Consider the following 27,112-nt stretch of genomic DNA (forward strand, 5'->3'; position numbering starts at 1 on the left):
GGGATAAGGTTTCCTCATCTTGTACAAGTACACGTGAGTTTTTTAAACCTAATTGTGGGGTTTTATATTTACCTCTATTGCTTCTCCTTAGGTCTGGCCAGATTATATCAGACTATTTAGAAAATTTAAAATTTTGATTCTATCATGAACTAAATTAACACCTTTAACAAATTTAATTTAATATCTTCTAGTTTATATATATATAACTGATAAAATTTTGAACAGGACAGAGCCATGACCAATCTTTAAAGAACAACTTTAGTGGGTGATCTCCATATTGAGAATAATCCCATAATCCACTTAACTGTATTGCCCAAAAGGATACCTAATTCACATCAAGATATTATGCCTACTGTGCATCACTAGCTGTTTTTCAGAATGCCTGTTGACTATTTGATAGGGAGAATGGTTGGTCTCTCTTTTGAAAGAGGTCTTTTCAGAACTTCAGATAGACTTATTTTTGACTTTCAATGAATTCTTTAATATTGACTCGATGGAAACAGAATGGAACTGACAAACCTTTTATAAATATGAATTTTATTATCTTTAAAGCCTGTTTTAGTGATTAAATACTTTGTTCAACATGTTTTGACTAACCTGAGAAATAGGGTTCAAACAGGACATTAACAGGACCAGAATTGCCTTTTACTTGGAAATAATGTTTTGCCTCTAAATCTTTGAGTAAACCTGTAATGCAAGTATGTTTGTCATGTTTATTCTGTGGTTTCACAAACCCTCAGCATATCTGCATACCCCAGCTCTTGAACAGATTTATAGTTCTTATTTAGGCCCATTATAACTTTTTGTTACCAATTTTCCTAAGATTTATAGTATAATTTTCTGTGGTATATTATTTAAAGGTTTTCATTACTTTATATTTTGCTTTTATGATGATGTAATGTCTGTGATTCATTCTGATACTGTGTTGGGGATATAACATCCACTAGAGCATCGTTCCTATTGGAATAAAAATGATATAACACAGAATACAGTGGAAAGTGGGGATTACCTTTCCTGAGAGATTCACAAACTACATTCATCTGTTACAAGTGTAAGAAATAAGGAAGTAATGCTGCTTTTAAGTTAGTCTGCACAGGGACTTCCCTGGTGGTCCAGTGGTTAAGACTCTGTGCTTTCACTGCAGAGGGACTGGGTTCGATCCCTGGCCGCAGAACTAAGATCCCACATGCTGTGCAGTGTGGCCAAAAAAATTTAAAAAAAAAAAAAGTTTAAAAGGTAGTCTGTGCATGTTCTGCGATAATTTTTTTTTTTTTGGCATCTCAGGAACATAGTCTGTTGGTTAATTTTTTTACTTTAATGAAGAACTACTTTAATTTGATAATTTAATTTAATGAAAAGGGAATTATAATAACAATGAGAACCCTGAGCACCTTTGTCTATTGAGAAGTTCCTTAATAGATAATAGTGGCTTTAGCAAAATCTACCAGGAAAAGGATATTACCTGTCTATTCCTATTGTGTTTCCTTTAAATCTGATATCCTTAATTTATAGCCAGAGTAGTAAAACTTGCCTTTTTATTGTTTTGAGGGCTGCATTTTTGTTTTTTTTAAACTCTGTAGTTGATGCCTGTTTCTCTGCCCAGAGCTAACTTTTCCCTCCTTTTTTTTCAATTTGATAGCTTCTGGAACTTGTGTCAGTGTATAGAGCAATGATCCAGACAGTTGTACCTTTATAGACAGTCACTCTCAGTGCCAAATTAGTTTGTAGTGCAAATCTTGAATGAGAACTGCACCTGCTCTCAGTGTAGATGAAAATGGCAAATGTTAGGGAAAGCGTAATTTGGGATTGTTTTAAATCTGATAGCAGCTGATCTCAGAATTCTGCTGGGGATTCTTCACTTTGGGTTATGGAAGTCCTGCTATTCAGAGCAAAACCAGCCTTCTTGTCTCTTTTGCTAGGTCTTAGGTGTATTATTTTTAAGAAATAACATGCTCTTTGTGCTGTGATTCTATATCTGAGATGTTTTATCTAGAAGTTATCTTCCAAATACATTGGTGGTTTCCTAAATTATGTTGGACTAAAAGTTTCTGAATCTCTAATTTATCATATGTCAACATTATATTTCAAATATGCAAGGGTAACTGCCACAATAAATCACATTCTTATGGAGGAAATGGTCTCAGTTTAAGAATTAACATGTTCTTTGAAAGTTGATAGGATATAAAAGACATTTCATGCTGTATGTAGAGAGCATTTCCTACTACAATTTGTTTGGAGTATGGGGGGAGAAAGTAGCTTTGTAGGTATGTATTACATTTATCTTTTATGAAATTTGCTTGTTCTTTAATATCACCCTTACCTTAAGCATGGGGCTTGTGTCTAAAAGCAATTCAAAACACTCACTTAAAATGCTTATCAGGAAAATTGTATTTAATCTTTATCTTTCAACCCTCAACAGTTTATTGGTTACTTTTAATATCTTAAGTCATTTTGGTTCATAGTTTTAAAAAATAGCTTCATTGATATATAGTTCACATACCGCACAGTTCACCCACTTAAAATGTTATAAATCAGTGTTTTTTAGTATATTCATAGATATATGCAACCATCACCACAGTCAATTTTAGAGCATTTTACAAAACCTCAAAAAGAAATCCTAAGCCTTTAGCTATTATTCCCCTACTCCCCCCGCCCCCTTCTCCCAACCCCCAAGCCCTAAACAACCACTAGCCTACTCTCTGTCTCTAGAAATTTCCTTATTTAGGACATTTCATATAAATGGAATCATAATACGGGCCTTCTGTGACTAGCTTCTTTCACTTAGCAAAATGTTTTGAAGGTTCATCCATGTTGTGCACTACTTCATTCCTTTTTTTTTTTAAATAAATTTATTTATTTTATTTATTTTTGTCTGTGTTGGGTCTTTGTTGCTGCGTGCGGGCTTTCTCTAGTTGCGGTGAGCAGGGGCTACTCTTTGTTGCAGTGCATGTGCTTCTCATTGCTCTGGCTTCTCTTGCTGCGGAGCACGGGCTCTAGGTGCACGGGCTTCAGTAGTTGCAGCACACGGGCTCAGTGGTTGTGGCCCACAGGCTTAGTTGCTCCGTGGCATGTGGGATCTTCCCTGACCAGGGTTCGAACCTGTGTCGCCTGCATTGGCAGGCGGATTCTCAACCACTGCGCCACCAGGGAAGCCCTACATTCCTTTTTATGGCTTAGTAATATTCTGTGGTGTGGATGTATACCACATTTTGTTTATCCATGCATGAGTTGATGGACATTTGGGTTGTTTCTACCTTTTGGCTGTGTTAATAGCCCTATTTGTGCAAGTTTTTGTTTGGACACATGTTTTAAATTCTTCTGGGTATATACCTAGGAATGGAATTGCTGGGTCATATTGTAATTCTGTGTTTAACTTACTGAGGAACCAGAAAACTGTTTTTCACAATGGCTACACAACTTTGTATTCCTGCACTGTATGAGAATTCCAGTTTTCTCCACATCCTTGCCAGCACTTATATTTTCCATTAAAAAAATAGTTGTTTCAGTGGTTCTTCTTTGAGTTTCTTTGATGACTAATGATGTTGAGCATCTTTTCACGTGCTTATTGGCCATTTATATATTTTCCTTGGATAAATTCAGATCCTTTTCTCATTTTTTTCATTGGTTGTCTTTTTATTATTAGTAAGAATTCTTTATATATTCTGGATACAAGTCCTTTAACAGATATATGATTTGCAAATATTTTCTCCCATTCTGTGAGTTGTTTCACTTTCTTGCTGGTGTCCTTTGAAGCAGATGTTTCTTATTTTGATGAAGTCCAAATTATCTGTGTTTTCTTTTGTTGCTCATGCTGTTGGTGTCATATTTAAGAATCCCTTACCAAATCTGAGCCCATTAAACTTACTTCTGTAAAGAGTTTTATAAGTTTATATGTTAAATGTAGATCACTGATCCATTTTGATTTAATTTTTGTACATGGTATAATGGTCCAACTTCAATTTATTTCATGTGGCTAGCCAGTTGTCCCATCATTTATTGAAAAGACTGATCTTTCCTAACTGAGTGGTCTTGGCACACTTTTTGAAAACTTTACTTATTTATTAGTTCTAATAGTATTTTAGTACATTCTTTAGTATTTTCCACGTAGAAGATCATAGTGATGTATAAATAGAAATAGTTTTACCTCTTCCTTTTCAATCTGGATGCTTTGCATTTCTTTTTTCTTACCTAATTGCCCTGACTTTAACCTTCAGTACAATGTTCAGTAGAAGTCACAAATGCACACTTTTTTGTCTTGTTTCTGTTCTTAGTGGGAAACTAATCCAGTGTTTCACCATTAAGTATGATGTTAACTGTGGGATTTTCATAGATGCCCTTTATCAGGTATTAGAAGTTCCTTTCTAGTCCTAACTTGTTGAATGTTTTTACCATGAGAGGATGTTGGGTTTTATCAAATGGTTCTTCTGCATCTGTTGAGCTGATCTTGTGATTTTTGCTTTTTATTCTATTGCTATAATATATAAATTGATTGTCTTATGTTGAACTAACCTGATATTCCTGACATAAATCTCACATTGTCATGGTATATAATTCTTTTTATAAATTGCTGGATTTGATCTGGTTTGCTTGTATTTCACTGAGGAGTTTTGTGTCCATATTCCTAAGAAATACTGGTCTATAGTTTTCTTATGACATATTTATTTGTCTGGTTGTGGGGTCAGAGTAATATTGACCTCATAAAATGAGTTGAGAAATATTCTTTCCTCTTGTTTTTTGGAAGTGTTTGTGAGGAATTGGTTTTAACTTAAAATGCTTTGTAGAATTCACCATTGAAGCCATCTGGACCTGGGCTTTTCTTTGTGGGTGGTTTTTGATTATTAATTTAATCTTTCACTTGTTTTAGGTCTATTCAGGTTGTCTGTCTTGAGTTAGTTTTGGTAGCTTGTGTCTTTCTAGGAATTTGTCCATTTCATCTAGTCTACCACCTCCAGGGCTTGTTACTGTCATTTGCTTGTTTATTTGTTTAGTGACCTGCTGGATTATTTTAGTGCAAACAGTTCCTCCTACCCTCACTCCACAGTGTTGAGCTTCTGATGTCGTTCCCCAGGGAGCCGCCCCTGTGAGTATACCCATAGTAACTTTGGGATGAAGGTAGTGTTAGCACAAACAACCCTTTTCTACGCTTCCCCTGACTCCATTCAGCTGTTCAGATCGGGACTTGAACCCACGTGTGATCTTTATTAATTCCCAGCTGACCATTCTGATGTTTACAGAAATGCCCGTGGGACATAAATTGCTCCATAAACTAATCCAATAAATTTGTGACCCCTTTGAAGGAGTAATTCCAAAGGTCAGTGTTGATATATAGTCTCACCCCAAGAGGGTCGTCCTAGTTGTCTCTCCCCTCAGTTCTCTCTTGTAACTTAGTTGTTGAATCTGTGAATCTTCTCCTGATTGTGGTTCACCACAACCTCTGCTGTTTCTGAGATGGCCCTTTGGCTTCAGCTTCATGGCCTGGTTGCAGATGTGGTCTGTTTCTTTGGAAGAGATTGGGATCTTTCTGTTTTATGGCTTGGTTCTACCCTCAGGCAAGATTTCTGAGGCAGAACTCTGGAGCTAGGAGTGGGGACAATGGAAGGCTTCATTCTGAGTGACACCCCTGCTTTAGAAGCTGAGTACTTGATGGAAGGGGTAGGCTGTAGCCTAAATTCTAGGCTTGCCTCTCCTTGTGTGGAATCACTGCCCTGTCAGCCAGAGTGAGAGTGATTGGATCACCAGTATTTTCCTGGATGTTTTGCCCAAAGATAAGGCCTGTCCACATTTGGGGACAGGGTGGAAGACAGGTGGCCTTGTGTTTAGATAGTGTCAGTCAAATGAACAGCAAAAGGAAAATATTTACTAAATATTCAATGCCTTATATATACTCAACGTAAATTCCTACTTTTAATGATATTTTTATTTGTGTGGATTCTCTAAGAACAGTTAGAATTTGTTTAATATAAAATCTTCACATGTAGAATTAAAGTATAACATTTCTGGACGGGAAAAATATATATACCCCCAAACCACATATGAGGAAATCTAAAGGCTTTCTGGCACAGTTATTTCATACAGTTATATAATTGAAAGTCTCTGAATCCTAAATCAACTTAATCTTTGGCAATCACTCTGCATAGGGGAGTAGGATATGCATAAAAACTTTTAATAAAGTTACAGAAAGCACTTGCAGTACTGTGTTTCAGATTTCACATATATTAAGCATTGAAAATTATTGATACTTATTAATTAAGCATAATTAAAATAATAAAAATACACTCTAACAAAAGAATACAATTGTTTTTTAAGCACTAAAAATTTGGCATGTCATGATTTATTAAAACAGTCTAATGATTTTTTTTTTTTTTTTTTTTAATTTTATTGATTGATTGATTGATTGATTGCTGTGTTGGGTCTTCGTTTCTGTGCGAGGGCTCTAGTTGCGGCAAGTGGGGGCCTCTCCTCATCGCGGCGCGCGGGCCTCTCACCATCGCGGCCTCTCTTGTTTCAGAGCACAGGCTCCAGACGCGCAGGCTCAGTAATTGTGGCTCACGGGCCCAGTTGCTCCGCGGCATGTGGGATCCTCCCAGACCAGGGCGCGAACCCGCGTCCCCTGCATTGGCAGGCAGACTCTCAACCACTGCGCCACCAGGGAAGCCCCTCTAATGATTTTTTAACTCTAAAATGATAGCTCTTATTAGTAAGTTGTAAGAAAAATGGTACTCTGCACTCTATTTGGGAAAACCAGAATGGTATGTTAAAAAGCAAATTAATTTTAGAATTTCACTTGGTTATACCAAGAAAAAACCAAGTGTCAGAATTTTTTATTCTGTGATTTAGAGTTTTATATATAAATCATAATTATTTTAACAGTTGGATCATGCTCTTTAATTATATAATTGCAGATAGCCTTATGAAGCCGAAAGCTCCTTAGCAATGTAACTTTCCTAAGTTATTATTTTTTTACGATTATTTTCTAAGTACTTTTTAGTTTCTTCTGTGTTAGTTTAGCTTCATAGCTATGTTGAATAGGGTGTTAATAACTTGAAAAAATAATTAATTTTGAGGTAACAGTTTGTTTTGATTTTCCCCTTATAAGCTGTTTGAACTGCTGGGGCCTGATGGACTTGAACTTATTGAGAAACTCCTCCAGAACAGAATTACAATTGTGGACAGATTTCTTAATTCTTCAAATGACCATAAGTTGCAAGCTCTTCAAGGTAAGAAAGTGTTCAGTGGTAATTCTACTTTAAAGGAAAAATTCATTGTTTAGCAGTCTATTTAATACAATTAGACTTTTAATATTCTTTGGTTGATTATATAGCTTACTGATACCATTCTCTTAAGTAGATTTTAGGTGTGGCAGATTATGAAACAAGTGTCAATGCCCTAAATAGGGTATTATGTCAGAGATTCTGTTTATGTTTAGGTATAGCAGAAGATTTGGAAAGACAAAAAAAAAATTTAAGGAAATACATATAGTGCTTACAATGGGTCAAGTAGAGTTATAATTTATAACCACTTTTATTTTGAAAACTTTCAAACCTTAGTAGTGGTGCAAGGATAGTGTAATGAATACTCACATACACTTCATGTAGATTCACCATCATTAACATTTTGCTTCCACCCCCCCATTATCATTCTCTACACACACACACACACACACACACACACACAGGCGTATGCACACATGGACACACACATATACACATTTAAAATTTTTGCCGAACAATGACTAGAAGTTGCAGACGTTATAATACTTCAGATATAAAATTTCAACATACAATAAGAGTCTCTTGCTTACCTGTAATACAGTTATCACACCCAGCAAGTTGAACATACATATAACTATGTATTACATATGTTTGAAAACCCCAGAAGAATTAGAAAGAGTTGTCAAGGAAGCTAAAATTTTTTTTTTTTTAAAAGCCTGACTTACTATGACACAACTGATGCCAAACTCAGGTTTTAGGTGGTAAGTAGGAAAACTGAGTTTCTTACCTTTACCCAAATGTGTTTGCCAGCTTTATAAATAGTTTGGAATTTTTAAAAAGTACGTGGGCATAAGAAATTAGACCCCCTTCTTCAAACTAGTCAACATTTACCCTTCTTTTATGTAAGTGACGTCACCTTTTCCTTATATTTATGAGTGTGGCACTGAAAGGAAATTACAAAAAGAACCTTGATTTAAATCCAAAATTTCTTATGGGTTTTCTTTATCCTACACCTTGATTACTGATAGTTGCCTTGGAGTTACTTTGAGATTTCTAGAAACTTTGAAGATTGGAGTTTAGCCACTTTGTCTTTCTGCAAGTCTCTTGGTTCTTTAAGTATATTGAACACTTATAAACTACCTTGCTGTAAGAGGACTTTCACCTGTTAAACAGTGCTTAATCAGACATTGCAATAAGCCAGCAGAATTTAGGAGCGTTTAAAATGGGTATCTGCCAGAAGAATAGGAATGAATTTAAATATCTGGTCTTGCGATGTAATTTCTGAGAATTTGATGTTCATTTTGTCAGCCTTTTAAGTGCTGATACGTACTGATTCCACCCTTTATTAGTGCTAATTTATTAACGAAAAGTTCAAAATGAGTTCAGCTTCACATATTTTTTTAAGAAAGCTGTGGATGATGAGTTAATGTTTTGTAGTTTCATTATGTCCATTTTTGTTTAACATTTATACACAAACTGTATTCTACTAGGATAACTTTAAGAAGCAACACACTTTTTAACCTAAAACCAAATATTAAATTTGAATTATTAAAAAATTTTTGAACCATCAGTCTGCCCTGAAATATTTTCTACTCTTCTCAGTCGGCTTTTACTCTTTTAGTCTATGCTAGATTGTTACTAATGTTGCTACTATTTAAGAATAATAGTTATACCATAGAAAATTGGGGGCATTTAAACAAACTTCTTATAAGGACTGTGGTAAAAGAAGCTGACAATGAGCATATTAGGTTTTTTGTGTATATGCATTAAAGATGATTTTCCTTATTTTTGGGGGGAGGGAGAAAGAAATATTCTTGAAGAAAAGAATCATTAGACTTTGTTACTTTATCACTGTTCTCACCCATTTATATCTTTTGATATAAATTTTATGTTAATGATCCTTCAAAATTCTCTTAGAGAATACAAATACTAAGCTACCTTAGTAAGACAGCTGAATCCTACTCTTCTCTATTCCACCAAATCATGGTCTTAGAGAGCAATAGCTTCCTGCCATTTAGCATTTTCTATCTTTCATACTGATTTTCTTTGAATCCTTTTATCCAGATATATATACATCCACCCTACTTCATCTCTATTCTTATAACCAGGAAATGTAAGGTAGGTGAGAAGTGGGTGGGTATAGTGTACTCACTGCTAAATTGAGGATAGTTGTGAATTAAATTCTGTTTTGGGGATGGTTGTAGAGAATGTTTAGTACGAGGTGTATCATAAAATAAAAATTAAGTTAGCTCGTGCTGTCAAATGACAGTGTTTTGAGTAGTTATACAAGACTTTTTCTGTCATAATAACATTTTAAAAGGATACAAGCTCTACGTGTTCTTCAGTAAAATTTTGTGTTAGAATTGCTGTTAAGCTTAATCATTTCATTTCTGCTTGTCAGTCTCTACAGTTAACTGAACCGAACAAGGAGAATCATGCATTTAAGCATTTGTGCTTTATAACTTGATTTTTAAAATCACCTATTATGTTCAGTCTTATGGGATTTCAGTATATTCTGATTGAAGCCTTATAAAGCTATCAATGAGGTAGACATATTTTCTTCTTATAATTTTAATTTCCTTATTTTGATGATCACAAATGTGTCCAGTAGTATTTTGTTACTGTCACATTTGTTTAAAATGTTAATGTCATTAGCATAAAATATAGTATGTCACCCAAAGTATTTAGTTTCACATACAAAATCTTTAACATTCATTTATAGTAATAAGTACATGGCATTATTCACATTTTTTAAAATACTGCTTAATATCTCTGTCGTTGAATGTGTGATTTTGCAAACAGGTTAATTTTTTTCATAGTTCAGAGTATATTTGAAAAATGCCAGTATGTTGCTTTCTTTCCCTAACACTGAGAGTTAGTTGGTTATAAATTCAATCATTATAATAGTATATAAGATTTACTTACAAAGTAAAACATATAAGACTTACTTAGGAAAATACTTTTGAGCTATAAAATGTAGTTCTAATATAGATGGGATTATATCTTATTTCATAATTTTGAGATGTAATAAATCTTTATTTCTCACTTTCCTTTTTGCGACTTACAGAGCCATTATACGGAGGGGTTATTTCATGTGATTGAGAGTTAAAATGACTTATTCAAAATCATGTAATGAGATAGTGACAAATGTCTGAGAATTGTGAAGATTTGACTTAGAATTAGAAAGCTAATTTCCCCCTCTTGATGCTATGCTTAATTCCTTCCTTGTTCTGTATTGGATCTTGGAAGTTGATAAAATAACTCACACTGTGCTCCTTCAGAATATGGACGAATTCCATTCTTCATTGTCTTGCTAGCCTAGCAGCAGTGCTTGGCACCTAGTAGGTCCTTAACACATTAACAGTATTGACTTGGTTTGCTTTCAGTGACATTCCTATCAGTTCTTTTAGGGCTGCAGTGAGCCAAGATACTACTACTTGGAAAGATTGAATTAAACACAGAAAGTAATCCTGTTGGAAGAAAATTTTTCCTGTATATTGAGTTGACCAACCACAGGTTTAAATTGTACCTTGTAAACACTGAGCTTTGATTGACCTGATTCCTCTTAGTGGTTCTAGACTTCTTCCATTTTTAAAAAAACTGCATTTCCCAAATCAAAACTACAATGAGGTATCACCTCACACCAGTCAGAATGGCCATCGTTAAAAAGTCTACACATAATAAATTCTGGAGAGGATGTGGAGAAAAGAGAACCCTCTTGCACCTTTGGTGGGAATGGAAATTGATAGAGCTACTATGAAGAACAGTATGGAGGTTCCTTAAAAAACTAAAAATAGAACTACCATCTGACCCAGCGATCCCACTACTGGGCATATACCCTGAGAAAACCATAATTCAAAGAGTCATGTACCAATATGGAGGTTCCTTAATAAACTAAAAATAGGGAATTCCCTGGCGGTCCGCTGGTCAGGACTCTGCGCTTCCACTGCAGGGGCCTGTGTTTGATCCCTGGTCAGGGAACTAAGATCCCACAAGCCATGTGGCACAACCGGAAAAAAAAAAAAAAGAAAAACCAAACTGAAAATAGATTCACCATATGATCCTGCAATCCCACTCCTGGGCATATATCTGGAGAAAACTCTAATTTGAAAGGACACATGCACCCCAGTGTCCAGTGTTCATAGCAGCCCTATTTACAACAGCCAAGACATGGAAGCAACCTAAGTGTCCACTGACAGATGAATGGATAAAGAAGATGTGGTATATGTATGCAATGGAATATTACTCTGCCATAGAAAAGAATGAAATAATCCCATGTGCCTCAACATGGATGGACCTAGAGATTATTATATTACGTGAAGTAAGTCAGACAGAGAAAGACAAATATCATATTATATCACTTATATGTGAAATCTAAAAAAAAGATACAAATGAACTTATTTACAAAACAGAAGTAAATAAGCTCATATAGAAACAAACTTATGTTTACCAAAGGGGATGGGGAGGGGAGATAAATTAGGAGTTTGGGATTAACATATACACACTACTATATATAAAATAGATAAACAACAAGGACCTACTGTATAGCACAGGGAACGATATTCAATATCTTGTAATAACCTAAAATGGAAAAGAATCTGAAAAAGAATATATATAAATGTAGCTGAATCACTTTGCTGTACGTCTGAAACTAACACATTATAAATTAACTATACTTCAATTAAAAAAATGGTTAAAAAACCTGCATTTCCATGAAAAGGTGAATCATACTGTTTCTTTATTTGCTTTAGTCATCTTGTAAATATATCCTGAGCTGTATTTTAGTTTTATTTTATTTCATGTATAAATTAGCAGTGTGACATATAGACAATTTAACAGAGTAAGGCCTATTACATAGGGAAAAGTATCTTATATGTAAAGAATATCTTTATTTTATTATTATGTTAACAGTAAATGCTAATTAGTATTGATGATTATTATATTTATTGAAATTATATAAACAGATTATTTCAAAATTGTGAAATAGAAGTTTTAGGTTCCTGATGTTATATCCAAGAATTTATAACATTAAACTATTTAGTCTGTAAGAAGAAAATATCTGCTGACTTTTCCAAAACCAGTATACCATTTAGAAATTGTGATTTAGAAAAACTCTCCTTAAAACATATAATTGAATGTGTCAGTTAAAAAAAAAAAGAATTCTTAGAGCATTGTGCTATCTTATGTTTTGGTGAGAAGGAAAACAATAGTTTTCATAAAGGTTAAGCTTGTAAAATATGATCTTAAATTTGCTTTGCAGACAATTGCAAAAAAATTTTAGGAGAAAATGCTAAACCTAATTACGGTTGTCAAGTCACTATTCAGTCTGAACAAGAGAAGCAGTTAATGAAACAGTATCGCCGGGAAGAAAAAAGAATTGCCAGACGAGAAAAAAAGGCTGGAGAAGATGGAGAAATTGCAGAAGGACTCCTGTGCTTTGATCCTAAGGAATTGCGGATACACAGGTAATAAAAACCAGAAGCTGAAAAATGCTTGTGTTGTAATTGCTACTTTAACGTATCATTATCGTTATTTAGTTTAGTTTTAACAACTTAGATGATTTTTATTTCTAGTCACGTTTTCTTACAAGAATAGAATTTTATTGTATGAAAACCTAATTTTCTGGGATAAAAAAGCAGTGATCCGCTTAATTAGAATATTCTTGGTTGCATCAACGTAGGTGAGAGATTTTGGTGCTGTGCACACACCACTAGGTTAAACTTCATGAAGTGTACACAAATTTATTTTGAGAGTTTTTTCTTTCCTACCTTAATGAATACTTTTTCCCATATTGTTATCAAGAAGTAGAAAGGAGAAAAATGAAATAAAGGCATTATTATACACGGTGTTTAAATATTGAAACCCATTTAAAAAAAGGAATTTACACTTTGTTAAATATCTTTGGATCGTGACGAAGGAAATTATAAATAAAAAAACATTAAGTCAAACTTATCAGATGATGTTATCTAAAAATAGTGCCTGAAAATGTGTTGATGCTTATATGGTTACACAGAAAATTTCAGGATTGCTAATAACTTCCTTTGTGTACTTTAATTTCTTCTCTTTTATAGTGGAAGGCTGCATGAAATAGTTATTATAATGACTTTGTTTTAGTATATGCTTTCCTTTGCAAGATAAAAATTACAGATTTAGCCTATTATTTTTGTATTTACAGAGAGCAGGCACTTATGAACGCTAGAAACGTTCCAATTCTGAGCAGGCAGAGAGACATGGATGTTGAAAAAATACGTTATCCACATGTTTATGATTCCCAGGCTGAAGCCATGAGAACATCTGCATTCATTGCTGGTGCAAAGGTATGCATTGGTATATGACCACTTTTGGATAACATGTCTGTTCTGAGGAAATGACACATTGATTTTCCCTGTTTCTTTTGTGATTCTAGTACTAGTTGACTCTTCTATGCTAAATTGTATTTTTAAATATTGAGGAAAATGAGATAGTGCAGTTTATGTAAAATTCTTAGCGCATGGTAGGTATTCAAAACATATTTGTTCTCCTCCCTTTCATTATTTATACAGCTTGTGTTTTTGCGTTTTAGCAGTTGCATCACTTTTTGCCTAAACTTTACACTGTGTATTGCACATTTTCCCTGGCTACATGACTACATTTGTCTTCAGGAATACCATCTAATTAATGTACACTTAAAATTCATCAACATAATATGGTTCGTGTGTTATATGAGATACCTGATTCATGAATGCTTTGTGTGTATGTGTGGTTTTTTGTTTGTTTTTGTTTTGTTTTTTCTTGTTTTCCTTTAAATTAGCTAAATTTATTTACCAGTGCTATGTCATGAAACCAATAGTGTTTTTTTTTCTCTCTTTACTTAAAGAATCTTTACCAAAGTAATTGTTCTGTTTGGTATTATTATTGGATTTTAATTTTTGATGTTTATAGATGATTTTACCAGAAGGACTCCAAAGAGAGAACAACAAGATATATGAAGAAGTAAAGATTCCTTATAGTGAACCAATGCCAGTTGGGTTTGAGGAAAAACCAGTTTATATCCAAGACTTAGATGAGGTAAGATTATCATTTTATAAAGTTGGTATTTTTGATGCTTGGTATGTTTTTGAATACATTTGTATTGGAAAAATTATTTTTAAAAGTTAGTTGGTTAATACAGTAAAGAGATACACGCAGTTGGTTACTAATGAAGTAGGGGAGTTTAAATTTAAAAATATATATATACATATATTTCTTTACACATTGAACATATTTATGTATATTTTGTGTATGTATTTCTATAATTATATGTTTATTTTGGTTATTTTAGCTAATATTTGGTTTAACCTACGTAAGCTGGCTTAAGTAAACTGTTTTAAAGGATTCATGTATTGATAGGTCAAATGTTCAACCTATAATAAAATAGAATATTATTTGGGGCCAGGACCAAATTCCAAACTATGTAATTAACTTTTCCTCAGCTTTTAAATTTTGAATAATTTCAGTCCTATGGAAAAGATGCATGAATAGTACTACTCTTATACCCTTTTGTCTTGATTCACCATTGTTAAAATTTTGCCATATTTGCTTTTATCTCAAAGTAAAATATTTCTTCATTTAGTTTAAAGTATGTACATTATTTAAGGTTAACCTTTTCCTCACCAAAATGAAGTTGCTTTATTTTCATATAACTCATATGAAGTCATTCAGAAATATCAAATAATATAGGCAAGCAAAAGGAGCAGCAAAAAGAATAACTACAGCCAACCAAAATTGACTCCATTCTATACATGTGTGTGCATGTTTGTTTTGTTTTTACAAAAATAGAATTATATCACACATTTTGTTCTATGTTTGTATATATACTTATATACATCTTTCTATGTCAGTAGACATATTTCTACTGACAGCATCATTTTAAATCACTATACAGTATTCCATTTTATGTCTTTATTAGTTTTAAACCAATTTGTTATTATTACAATTTTAAGTTGTTTCCTGCAATAAGTTTTTATAATAGACTAAAATTGTAATTAAATCTTATATTAATGGGTTTCATCCTGCGCATCAGAATTAACCTGTAGAACTTTTTCAAAATCCAAATGCCTTGGTCCCTGTTACATCATAATCTCTTGGGAGGGACCCACATATCTATATTTTGAATATGATTTTCAGAGCTCTATAGTTGATTCTGAAATGCAGCCAGGGCTGAGAGCCTATAGGATTAAATAATTATATATATAATTCTTGTTAAACCTTACCAATCCCTATAAGGATTATCATCATGAAGATTTATTTAATTTTATATATTAAATATTTACATTTTTTCATATAAAAGCATCATTGACATTCATTGTCTATGTAGTGAATGAACCAGGCTTCTTAGTTTTTTTCATACTTATTTCAAATAAATACTTTGTTCATTTTAATTTAGATTATAGGAGTCAAAGAGATTTCTGAATGGGTTAATTCCATCTGCAGCCTTAATGTCTCTTTGCCATGTAACCTAATACACTTATAGGTTCCGTGGATTAGGATGTGAACATCAGTGGGCATCATTATTTTCCCTGCCACACATGATATGGATGACCACAGTTTAGCTATTAACCTGTTGAAGGACATCTGTGTTATTTACAGTTTTTGGCTGTTATGAATTTTATGAGTCTGTTTGGGCTGCCGTAACCACAGCCTAGGTGGCTTAAACAACAGACATTTATTGTTTCACAGTCCTGGAGGCTAGAAGTCCCAGATCAAGGTGCCGACAGATACGTTTTCTGGTGAGGACTCTTTTCCTGGATTGCAGCCAGGTGTTTTCTCTCTGTGTCCTCATGGCCTCTTCTCTGTGTGTGTACACAGAGAGACCTCTGGTGTCTTTTCCGCTTCTTATAAGGACACCAACCCTATCGGATTAGGGCCCCATTCAGATGACCTCATATAACCTTAATTACTTCCCTGAAGGTCCTGTCTCCAAATATGGTCACTTTGGGAGTTAGGGCTTTAATTTATGAAACTTGGGGGGGACATAATTGCATCTATAACATGGTTAAAGCTGCTCTAGACATTGTGGTACAGGTTTTTGTGTGAACATAAGTTTTCATTTCTCTGGGATAAATGCCCAAGAGTGCAATTACTCGGTCACATTGTAGTTGCGTGTTTAGTTTTCTAAGAAACTACCACAGTTTTTTTCTAGAGTAGCATTTTATATGCCCATCAGCAATCCAGTGTGGTCTAGTTTCTCTATGTATTTGCCAGCATTTGGTGATATCACTATTTTTAATTTTTATTTTAACCATTTTAATTCATATTTTTATATATTATTTATATTTTTATTTTAACCATTCTGATAGCGTGTAGAGAGTTCTCATTGTGGTTTAAATGTGCACATTCATAAGGGGCAATAATTGGGGAATAATACATTCAAATGCAATGTGTCATTATAAGTACATAAGTAAACTCTTTGCCGTGTTAGCAATGTAGATAATGATCCCACTAGATGTCGTTAACCATGGATATTAATATAGAGCTCAGGAGAAAAATATAGATATTACCAGGATGTGAGTTTAGTTAGATGCTTCTGTTGGTTTGGATCTTTTTTATGCAAGGCAGGATCTTTCTGTATCAGGAAAAGTGCTCTTGAATATGGTATCTTTCTCTTTTCACTAAGATCATAATTGCATGCCATTCCTGACAGTCCTATGGAACTATAGATAAAACGATTTTATGTCCTCTCACTGACTGAATGTCGCATCAGATAAATTTGTCCTCTCTTCTTAAATTACTTCTATAATTTGATTAAAAAGGTAAGGAGAATTTTAAAATTCTAAAATGATGTGCAAAATTTCTGTTAATGCTGTTAAATGGGTTTTATACTTTCTTGGAGAGGGAATAATCTAAAAAAAAAAAATTGATGGGTTTCTGTATTAGGACTCACTCAGTTGGAAGTTAGAGAAACGAAACTGAAATCAGGTTTTAGCAATGAAGGCAGAATGTTGGCTTTTCTAACCAGAATGTGCAGGAGTAAAGCTGCCTATGTGTCCAGATGGATATATAGGTTCACATGATGTCATCAGACCTTTTCCTCTGTCTTCGTCTCTTTCTCTTTCTCCATCTCTTTATCTCCTTCTCTTCTCTTTCCTTTCCCCCTTATCTCCTCCTCCCTCTCTTTTACCCCTTCTCCCCCTCCTTTTATTTCTCTGGTTCTTTTCATCCCGACTCCCAGATATGCTTTCTCCGTATAATCAGGGAAGAACATAGGACGGCAACTCCAAGCATATCTGCTTCCCCCTCCCCTAATTCTAAAAGCAAGAGGGTTTTCCCCACAGAAAACCCCTGGGATGCCATCAAGAGTCAAGGAGGAGTTTACCAAAGAAAGATGAGTGCTGTTATTACCTTAAAAAGGAGAAGGAGAAAGATGCTAAGCAGACAGAACTATGTCTTTGATATTTTGGTGAAAGAGTGAGGTTTGCTTTTTTGTTGGTGTTAAGTAAGTTGACTGCTATCTATTTCCACAGTTGGGAGTTATATTTTTTAAATAGCCAATAGAGTGTTATTCAGCAGAATTGAAATACTGATCCAAATATACTGTTTAGTTTGGAAAGGTAATATAAAAGATGCATATAATGTTTCATTTGAGAAGTTAAGAAAGTTGAGTCCTATGAAGTCTGAATGTAGAGAATTTGAGATTTTCTGTTACCCCAGGTTATTGAATTCCATACTTACAGGCTAGGTTCTGGGGGAAATGATGAATACGGTATTATCCCTGATCTTAAGTTACTCTGTGTAGTGTATCTGCCCCACACCATTTCCATGGAAATAACTAATACAGTAGGGTATGTTGTACCAATTTCTATGGCGGCACAGAGAAGGCAGACTAAATTCACAGAGGAAGCTGTCATGAAGGTGAATGAGGGCACAGGATTTTGCCAGATAGACAAAGAGGGTGGGGGGTGTAGATGAAGGATGCTCCATGAAACAGTTTGTGACCTTTTGTAAACAAGTATTTCAGTATTATTAGCATGTAAGCTACATGTGGAGAGTGGCAGCAAATTAGTCTAAAAAGAGACTTAATAGTGCACATGAAGGGCTTTGAAAACCATAGTAGGTTTAGACTCAATATTGTGGGAAATGCTACTTCTTAAAAATAAAAGTAAATGATCAAGTTTTTTCACTTCCAGAATTACTCTGGTTGCAGTAAAAAGCTGATGATTGAGAGTAGAGCTGCTGCAATAATTCAAGGGAGAAATGCTATGTGCCTGAATGAAGAAAGTGGAGCCTATATAGAAAGTGGGACAGTGGAGAATAGTTTAGCTGTTAGTACACGTAACGTCTGATGACTGGTTTAAGTGACAGGAGATGAAGCAGAGAGAAGAAACTGGAGTGACATCCAGGGTAACATGGGCGAGTGCCAGTATCATTTATTAAGATGAGGAATAGGAGAAAAGGAAAAGGTTTGTGCATGTTCAGTCCGGGAGGTATGATGTTGGTGAAGAGCAGGACCTGTGAATCCAAGCTGACTGAGCTTGAATCTTGGCTCCCCACATTCTAGCTGCGAGACTTGGGACAAGTTACTCTCTGAGACCCACTGTTTCACTTGTAAAATTGGGATGATAGTACCTACCTCATAGTTTTATTGTGATGATTAAATGAGTTAATATATGTAAAACACTTTTAAGTGTGTTGAGTACTTAAGACATTTTAGGTAAAATGTTGCTTAAAATGATAAATGTAAACTGACACTGTGAGATCAATCATAGTATGGATAAAATGAAAAGACTTATTGTTTCTTTGGAAATTATATTTATTAAATAAATTACTTCTGTGTTCATTTATGCTCCTCAGCTATTCTGTCATTCCAAATACATAAGTCACTCTATGAAGACATAGGGTAGTTTTCAGTTAATAGAAACTAAAGAAACCAGTCATTATAATTACTAACATTTGTGGTTATCTCAAGACTTAAAGTCTGGGAAAAGAGAAATAGAAGAAGTATAAAAAATGTTACTTTTCCTTTGGTTTTACTTTGTTCTCTGAGCCTGAGTGCATCCTAAAGCTAAAGAGTTTAATGACACAGTTTGATTCAATCAAATTACAAAGGCAAGAAAGCTAAAGAAGCATCCAGAAAAACACTTCAGAATGTGAATCTTTTTTATGAGATCAATTTGAACAAGATAAAATGTCACTAAAATCTGGACGTAGGCCCAAGTAAAAAGCCTTTCCCTGAAGCGTCCCACAGCCCGCTTATTATACTGTCAAGCATATCATCAGTTTCATCAGAACATGACCTTGAATCACTCGCTGCCTTTTTAAGAGGTGGTATCAAGAAATAATAACAAAATATAAAGTTTAAAACTGAAAAGTGAGTTTGCAATGTTTTTCACACTGATAGGGATCTTAGCAAAGATTTCATAAATTTCATGATGAAGGAAACAGTGTGGCAAAAATTAAATTTCTAATCATTTTAACAAATTTGAATTTCCCTTGATACATGCATAGCCTCATCTGGCAATTAAAGCCATGAGTATTCTGATGATATTTGCTGCCATATTTGTTTGTCAGATTTTTCACCACTTATTACCACCAAAACAAATAAATGAACAAACAAAACATGTAGATGTAGACTCCTTCTACATCTATTGTAAACTCCACAATACATTGTTATTCTTTTTGCTTTAACAGTCTTTTAAAGGTATCATTTAAGATATCTAAATAATAACCAGGAAAAGTTTTTATACTTGTGCACCTATCTGGCACCTTTATGCCTTTGTGTAGGTAGATTCAGATTTCATTCAGGTATTCATTTCTTGTAGTGCAGGTCTGCTGGTGATAAATTTTTTCAGCTTTGTATGTCTGAAAAAAACCTTTTTTTTTTCTGTCTTTGTTCTTGAAAGATATTTCATTTGTTATGGAATTCTAGGTTGACAATTTTTTTCTAGTACTTACAGATGTAGCTGCATTGTCTTCTTGTTTACATTGTGTCTGATAAGCATGCCCTCATTCTTAATCTTCCTCTCTATGTAATATGTCTTTTTTTTTTCAGGTTGATTTTTAAGATTTTCTTTGTATCACTGGTTTTAGGCAGTTTGATTATTATGTGACTTTGTATTAGTTTTCTGTTATTGTATAAGAAATTACCAGAATACTAGAGAATTAAAATATCCATTTATTATCTCAGAGTTCTAGAGGTCCAATTTGGGTGGGCTTGACTGGGTTCTCTGTTCAGGATTTCACAAGGCCCAAATCATGGTATTGGCTAGACTGAACTCTTACCTGGAAGCTCTGGGGAAGGATTCCCTTTCAGATTCATTTGGGTTGTTGGCCAAATCTATTTCCTTGCAGTTGTAGAACTGAGGTGCCCATTTCCTTGCTGTCTGTTATTCTTAGCTCCTAAAGGCTGTCCACATTCTTTGGCATGTGGCTCACTCTGTCTTCAAAGTCAGCAAATGCTAGCTCTAATCTCTTGTGTGCTTCAAATATCTGACTTCTCCTGGCAACTGAAAAAACTCTCTGCCTGTCACTACCATGGTGTGGTTTTCTTCAGGTTTTTTTTGTTTTTGTTTTCTGTGCTTGGCATTGGTTAAGCATCTTGGATCTGTGGGTTTATAAAAGTTTTCATCAAATGTGGGAAATTTTCAGCCATTATTTTTTCAAAAATTGTCTGCCCCCTTCCCTCCTTTCAGGAACTCTTATCATAGGTATGTTAGGGTTCCTGAAGTTGTGACACAGCTTAATGATGTTCTATTAACTTTAATTTTGTTTTGTTTTGTATTTTTCTTTATGTTTTATTTTGGGTAGTTTTTACTGCCTTGTCTTCAAATTTAGTATTCTTTCCTTCTGCAGTGTCTAAAGTGCTGTTAATCCCATCCATTGTGTTTTTCATCTCAGTCATTGTAGTTTTATCTCTAAAAGTTTCATTTGAGTTCTTTTAATATCTTTTATGTCTCTACTTACACAATCATTTCTAGAGCTTAGGGGGTCATCAAACTTTTTCTGTAAAGGAACAGACTAATTATTTTGGGCTTTGTGGACCATATAGGGTTTCTGTTCCATATTTACTATTTTTTTTTATTAAGATACCCTTTCAAAATATAATAACTATTCTTAGGTTATAGGCCGTACAAAACAAAACAAAACAAATGAAAACAGACCTCAGGCAGATTTGGTCCACAGGCCATAATTTGCTGAATCTTGCTCTAGTTTCTTGAACAGTCTGTCATTTATGTTATTTCTGGATTGATTTTAATCAGTTTTTCTTATTTCTTATGATAATTTTTTTTCTGCTTTTTAGTTTGTTTGATCCTTTTTGACTGAATCCCAGAGATTGTGATTTTACCTTGTTGAGTACTGGATATTTTTCTTATACATATTCTTGAGTTTTTTCCCTGGGACATAGTTAAGTTACTTTGGATCAGTTTGATTATTTCTGGTCTTGCTTTTAAAATTTCTTAGGTGGACCAGAATAGCATTTTAGTCCAGGGCTAATTTTGCCCCACAGCTGAGACAAAGTCTTCTGAGTACTCTACCTAATTCTCAGTTAATTAAGAGATTTGCTGCTGTGGCTGGTGAGAACAAGAAATATTCTAGACACTGTGTGGCCAGGTTTGAATTTGCTTCCTCTAATTCATTCAGATGGTTCTTTCCCTGTACCTTGGGTAGTTTTCTCATATATGTGTGCTGTTTAGTACTCACATAAAGACTTGAGGGAGACTCTCTGTAGATCTCTGTAGCTATCAATTCTCTCTGATTATTTTTTTATAATAAAAATATCTTCCCCAAAAGGAGAAACTCGGCACTAAGGGAATGAAGTAGGACATAAAGCTGATGGAATAGAATGTGAAGCTATGTTTTAACAGAATCTTAAGTGTTTATCTGTGGATTTTATTTTTCTTTCTGAACCAAAAGCAGCAGATAAATCTGGAAATTGGGAATTACAGTCAGCCCTTCGTATCTGGGGGTTCTGAATTCGTGGATTCAACCAACTGTGGATTGAAAATAGTCAGAAAAAAAATTCCAGAAAGTAAAACTTGAATTTGCCACCAACTATTTATATAGCATTTACCTTGCATTAGGTTTTACAGTAATCTAGAGATTACTTAAAATATACAGGAGCTGTGTGCAGGTTATATGTAAATACTACACCATTTTATATAAGGGACTCGAGCATCTGCATATTTTTTTTATCTGCTGGAGCCCTGGAACAACCCTCTCAGACACTGAGGGACGATTGTATAGCAAGACAAAAAAAGGTATGTTTTCCCACCTCTCTCTGAAGGAGGCTAATGGCTAATGCGTTCCAAGATAAGTTGTTATCAAAGGAAGGAAAAAGTCTTCTTCTCACGGTTAAATTATGAAAAGTAAGGTCTGTACTTTCAAGTAAGGTTTTAAGTTAAATGAGAAAGGAAAAAGGAGTTGACCCCACCCCACCTTTTCCATTCTTTACCTACAATAGCGGTTCTCATTCAGCATTTTGCCACCTCCCACATCCTCCTCAGGAGACGTTTGGCAATGTCTGGAGACACTTGTCTGTCACATCTAGGAGGATGCTACTGACATCTAGTAAATAAAAGCCAGGATGCTGCTAAACATTATACAGTGCATATGACAGCCTCTCACAACGAAGAGTTACCAAAATGTCAATAAGGCCAAGATTGAGACGCCCCTAAAGAACAGAGCTGTCCGTCAGAACTTTATGCCGTCCATAGTTGGATATCTGGAAACTTGGTTCTTTTCTCTTCTTCTTCTTCTCCTCCTCCTCTTCTTCTTCTGGTTTTTTTTTTTTTTTTTTTTTTTTGTCTCTTCTAAGCATTGAGCAGATCTAAAACTATTATAAAATAAGTTTGTTAAAACTTTTAAACTTCATTCACTTCCTTCCTAACTTCTTTGATGTTGTTGTCATGTACTTTAGTTCTATCTTGTTTTAGTTTTTACACCAGATACTATTATCGTTATTATTATTCTATAGTCAATAGTTATTTGGATTTCCTATATATTTTGCTCATTGTTTTTTAATTTTATCTAGTGCTTTCATGTTCTGTGACTTTTCATTGCCTAAATTTTCTTTAGTGGGAATCTGGTGGGGGCAGATTAAGTTTCTTTTAATTTTTGTTAATCTAAAATACCTTTATTTTACCATTATTCTCAAAAGATATTTTAGCTGGTAATTGAATTCTAAGTTCACAGTTATTTTCTCTTAGCATATTAAAGATATTACTGTATCATCTGCTTTTCATTTTTGCTTTTGCAAAGTCTGTGATCAACCTAGCTGTGATTTGTTTTAAGGTAAGATTTCTCTCTGGTTGCTTTTCAGATCTTCCCTTTGCCCTTGGAATTTTCTAGTTTTACCATCATGTTTCTAGATAAAGCTTTCTTTATAACTTCTTACTCATTTTCTCATTTTTTTGTCTGCTTAACATCAGCAGACAAAGCGGAAGGAAAAAGGACTTTACATTTTTTATGCACCTAAAACATGGCAAACATCGGTAGATAGTATTTTTAAAAAATCAGCAAGATGTTTCCCCTGTCTTCAGTGAGCTTGCAGCATAGTTGGGGGCATAAGGTGGCATCTCTGTTGAGTATTTACCAACAGTATACTGTGGAATGTACTAAGTATGAAATCAGTAGTTTGGATTTAATGTAATCTTAAATAGAAGGCAGAGGGATCAGTGCAGGTTATAGCTGTTAATGAAGATTTTTTGGAGAACTTGAGACTTGAGTTGTTTCTCGACTGCTGTGATCTGGGGGATTGGGCTTTTTCTGAAGAGTGACAATGAACTTAACAATGTTTTTCATAACACAGCTGATGTGGGGTGTATAGAGAAAGGAACAGTTCCTGATTTTGTGTTGAAAACTTTGTGTAGACCTTGTATAGAATATTGGAGATTATGTCTTGTCCATATTACTTTGTATATAGAAACTTTAAAATGGTATTTTTATTATAAAAACTTGGTCATTGTCAGGAGGGTCATTATGTTATGTATTCAAGTATTATTTAAAGTATTACTATGGAAACTGTAAGGAAAATCTTTAAAATTTCTCAGCTTACTCTGAAAAGTAATTGGGATTGGATTTTGATGCACTCAGTCTGCTTTGTGTGAAAGTATGCTTTTGATAATATATTGTCTTCTGTTTTAGGGGTCAATAAATGTTCAATATGTAAAAATTTGTTCCATTAGATAAGCTTTCCTATAAATAAGAGATTTTTATATATTTTTGACTCTCAGCAAGTATTTAAATTATATGATTAAAAAGTAATGTTTACTTGCTATGAAAGTTCACTATAGTTCAAATATATGAAATAGCTAGGTCTCATTTGAAGGGAAGTGCTATTTATATTTTCTTTTCTAAAAAACAATTAATTCGGGCTTCCCTGGTGGCGCAGTGGTTGAGAATCTGCCTGCTAATGCAGGGGACACGGGTTCGAGCCCTGGTCTGGGAAGATCCCACATGCCGCGGAGCAGCTGGGCCCGTGAGCCACAATTGCTGAGCCTGCGCGTCTGGAGCCTGTGCCCCGCAACGGGAGGGGCCGCGATGGAGAAAGGCCCGCGCACCGCAATGAAGAGCGGTCCCCGCACCGCGATGAAGAGTGGCCCCCGCTTGCCGCAACTGGAGAAAGCCCTCGCACGAACGGAAGACCCAACACAGCCAAAAATAAAATAAATAGATGGATATATAAATAAATAAATAAAAAAGAAAATCCTTTAAAAAAAAAAAAAAAAGAATTAATTCTGTCTGTATGCCCTGAACTTTTTCAGGATTGCAGAACCATAAACTCTACTGGGAACACTTGCAAACAGCTAACTAGGAAAAGGGCACCAGCTGCTTGAAGAATACCTGCTAAACTAAGGAGAGTTATAACTAGCATCTGCCTCTAGCTAGTAGTAATCGAACAAAATAACTTTCTTTACAACCTATACTTTATTGATTTTATGGGGAGGGAAATTAGAAGAGAGAACATTAAAAGCATAATGGCATATTGAGCTACCCCAGAATGATAATTTTAGAACTCAAATGAATTCAGAAGTCTGAAAAGGAGATGAATTTAGCTTGTAATGTGGGAATTTCAAGTTGCTTTAGAAATGGACTTAGTCCATATCTTCCAACATATCTATGTATTGTGGTTACACAGGCCTATCATAAATAACAGAAATATTGGGTATGATTATATTGCTACTCACAGGTTTTCATTATTTGTCTCTGAAAATATGTACGGATTGGTTATCAGTCATCAACAGTCATTTCTTGAACTCTTGATTGATGCAAGGCACTGTGCTATGGTGGGTACCAAAAGATTTAGAATTATGATCGTGCCTTTGAGGAACTTACTATCCGGTTAGGCAAGTAGAACTGATGTTGAATTCTCAGCTTCACCATTCGCACATTTTGTGGTATGGATCAAGTTACATAGCACCTCTAAGTTTGTTTCCTCATCAGACTATTTATTCTGAAAAGATTGCATGAGTCAGCACACAGAATATGTGTAGCACTATCTGTGATATATTTTGGGAGATTAGCCACCCAAATTGCAGTATGATATTGCAATCCTGAAAAAGTTCAGGGCATACTTTGGATCTTTCTGTTAAGAGAAATTGATAGGTGGAATTATTTTGGTATAAATAACTTTAAAATTCCTCAAAGATGAATACGGAAGGTAACGTAGAAGACAGCTTTAAATTAATGAAGATAAAGCAAAGGAACTTGCATTTTTTTAGTTAATACTATGCATTTCTTTAGGTACCTTATATCACATTATTTAACTTAATCCCCTTGTATAAACACTGAAAACAAGAGGTTTTGGAGAGGACAAGTTTAAATTTGATCCAGTGGTGCAAATATCAAGGAGTGACTAAATAAACATAGGTAGGTCACCTTGCTTTTTGTATTCTCAGCGAGCTCTTACATTCTTGATAAATTTCAGAGTTATATGAAAATAATAATTGTAATTTTGGGTAATTTTAAATGTATCAGAGGAAATCAATATATAAAGAAATCTTAATGAATTCTTAAGCAGTCTGCATAATATCATGTTTTATTGCATATCTTTCATGATTTCTTTCTTTAAATGTTTTGTTTATCCTTTAAATCTTTACATATTACACAAGAAGTTCAAGTAAAGCATTTATCTTACAGGGGGTCCCGCTACCTAACTTCTCCCTTCTAATTTGATACACGTTTAAACAGAAGTTTTTCTGAGTAAAATGTACTTTGTTCTTTCCAGAGTAGGTTGTGTTAAATTATGAAAAAATCAGATGACTAAGAAAACCTTAATCACTGTGTTGGGTGTGGGTAGGGAAGGTTAAGCTAACAGTTCTCAATCTTGTTTGTACTTGATAATCACCTGGGAGACTGTTAAGAAATGTCCAGGTTACTGTTCCCCACATTAGCAAATAAATGAAGATCTCAAGGGTTGAGTCCTGAAAAATCTGTCAGTTTTCAAAGCACCAATACCCCTACCCCAAGTATGAAGAACCTGTTCTCAAAGCATCAGCCGCCTCAGCACACCCTCAGCCGAGCTCCTCCCTAGCAGTCTTTGACTAGGTCCTTCCCCCACTCTTTTGAGTGGTGGGTTCAGTGTATTTGTAACGCCTCTTTTTTTTTTTTAATACTCATTTATTTATTTGGCCGTGCCGGGTCTTAGTTGCAGCACGTGGGATCTTCATTGCCGCATGAGGGATCTTTTAGTTGAGGCATGCGGGATCTTTAGTTGTGGCATGTGGGATCTAGTTCCCTGACCAGGGATCGAACCCAGGCCCCCTGCATTGGGAGCCTGGAGCCTTAGCCACTGGACCACCAGGAAAGTCCCTGGAACCCTTCTGTGTGAGCTTCAGATCTCATGAGGGGAATGAGCAGTAAATTTAAATTTAAGGAAGCCATTTATAAGTCCAGTTTACTGCTTGTTTCCCCAGTAAAGAAAATTCTGAGATCATCTCTTTTATGGA

At 34.6% G+C, this 27,112-nt stretch overlaps 1 protein-coding gene across 2 annotated transcripts in view; it reads left to right on the forward strand.

The window, feature by feature from the left end:
• The window catches only part of ASCC3 (activating signal cointegrator 1 complex subunit 3), a 344,670-nt gene that overhangs the window by 60,606 nt on the left and 256,952 nt on the right, over positions 1–27,112 (forward strand). For both annotated transcript variants that reach the window (XM_057527763.1, XM_057527764.1), the window contains 4 exons: positions 7,097–7,217; positions 12,472–12,676; positions 13,387–13,528; positions 14,133–14,258. In XM_057527763.1, coding sequence (XP_057383746.1) covers positions 7,097–7,217; positions 12,472–12,676; positions 13,387–13,528; positions 14,133–14,258 — 594 coding nt within the window. The remainder of the gene's footprint in view (positions 1–7,096; positions 7,218–12,471; positions 12,677–13,386; positions 13,529–14,132; positions 14,259–27,112) is intronic.

This window comes from Balaenoptera acutorostrata, chromosome 14 (assembly GCF_949987535.1).
Source record: "Balaenoptera acutorostrata chromosome 14, mBalAcu1.1, whole genome shotgun sequence".
Taxonomy (NCBI): domain Eukaryota; kingdom Metazoa; phylum Chordata; class Mammalia; order Artiodactyla; family Balaenopteridae; genus Balaenoptera; species Balaenoptera acutorostrata.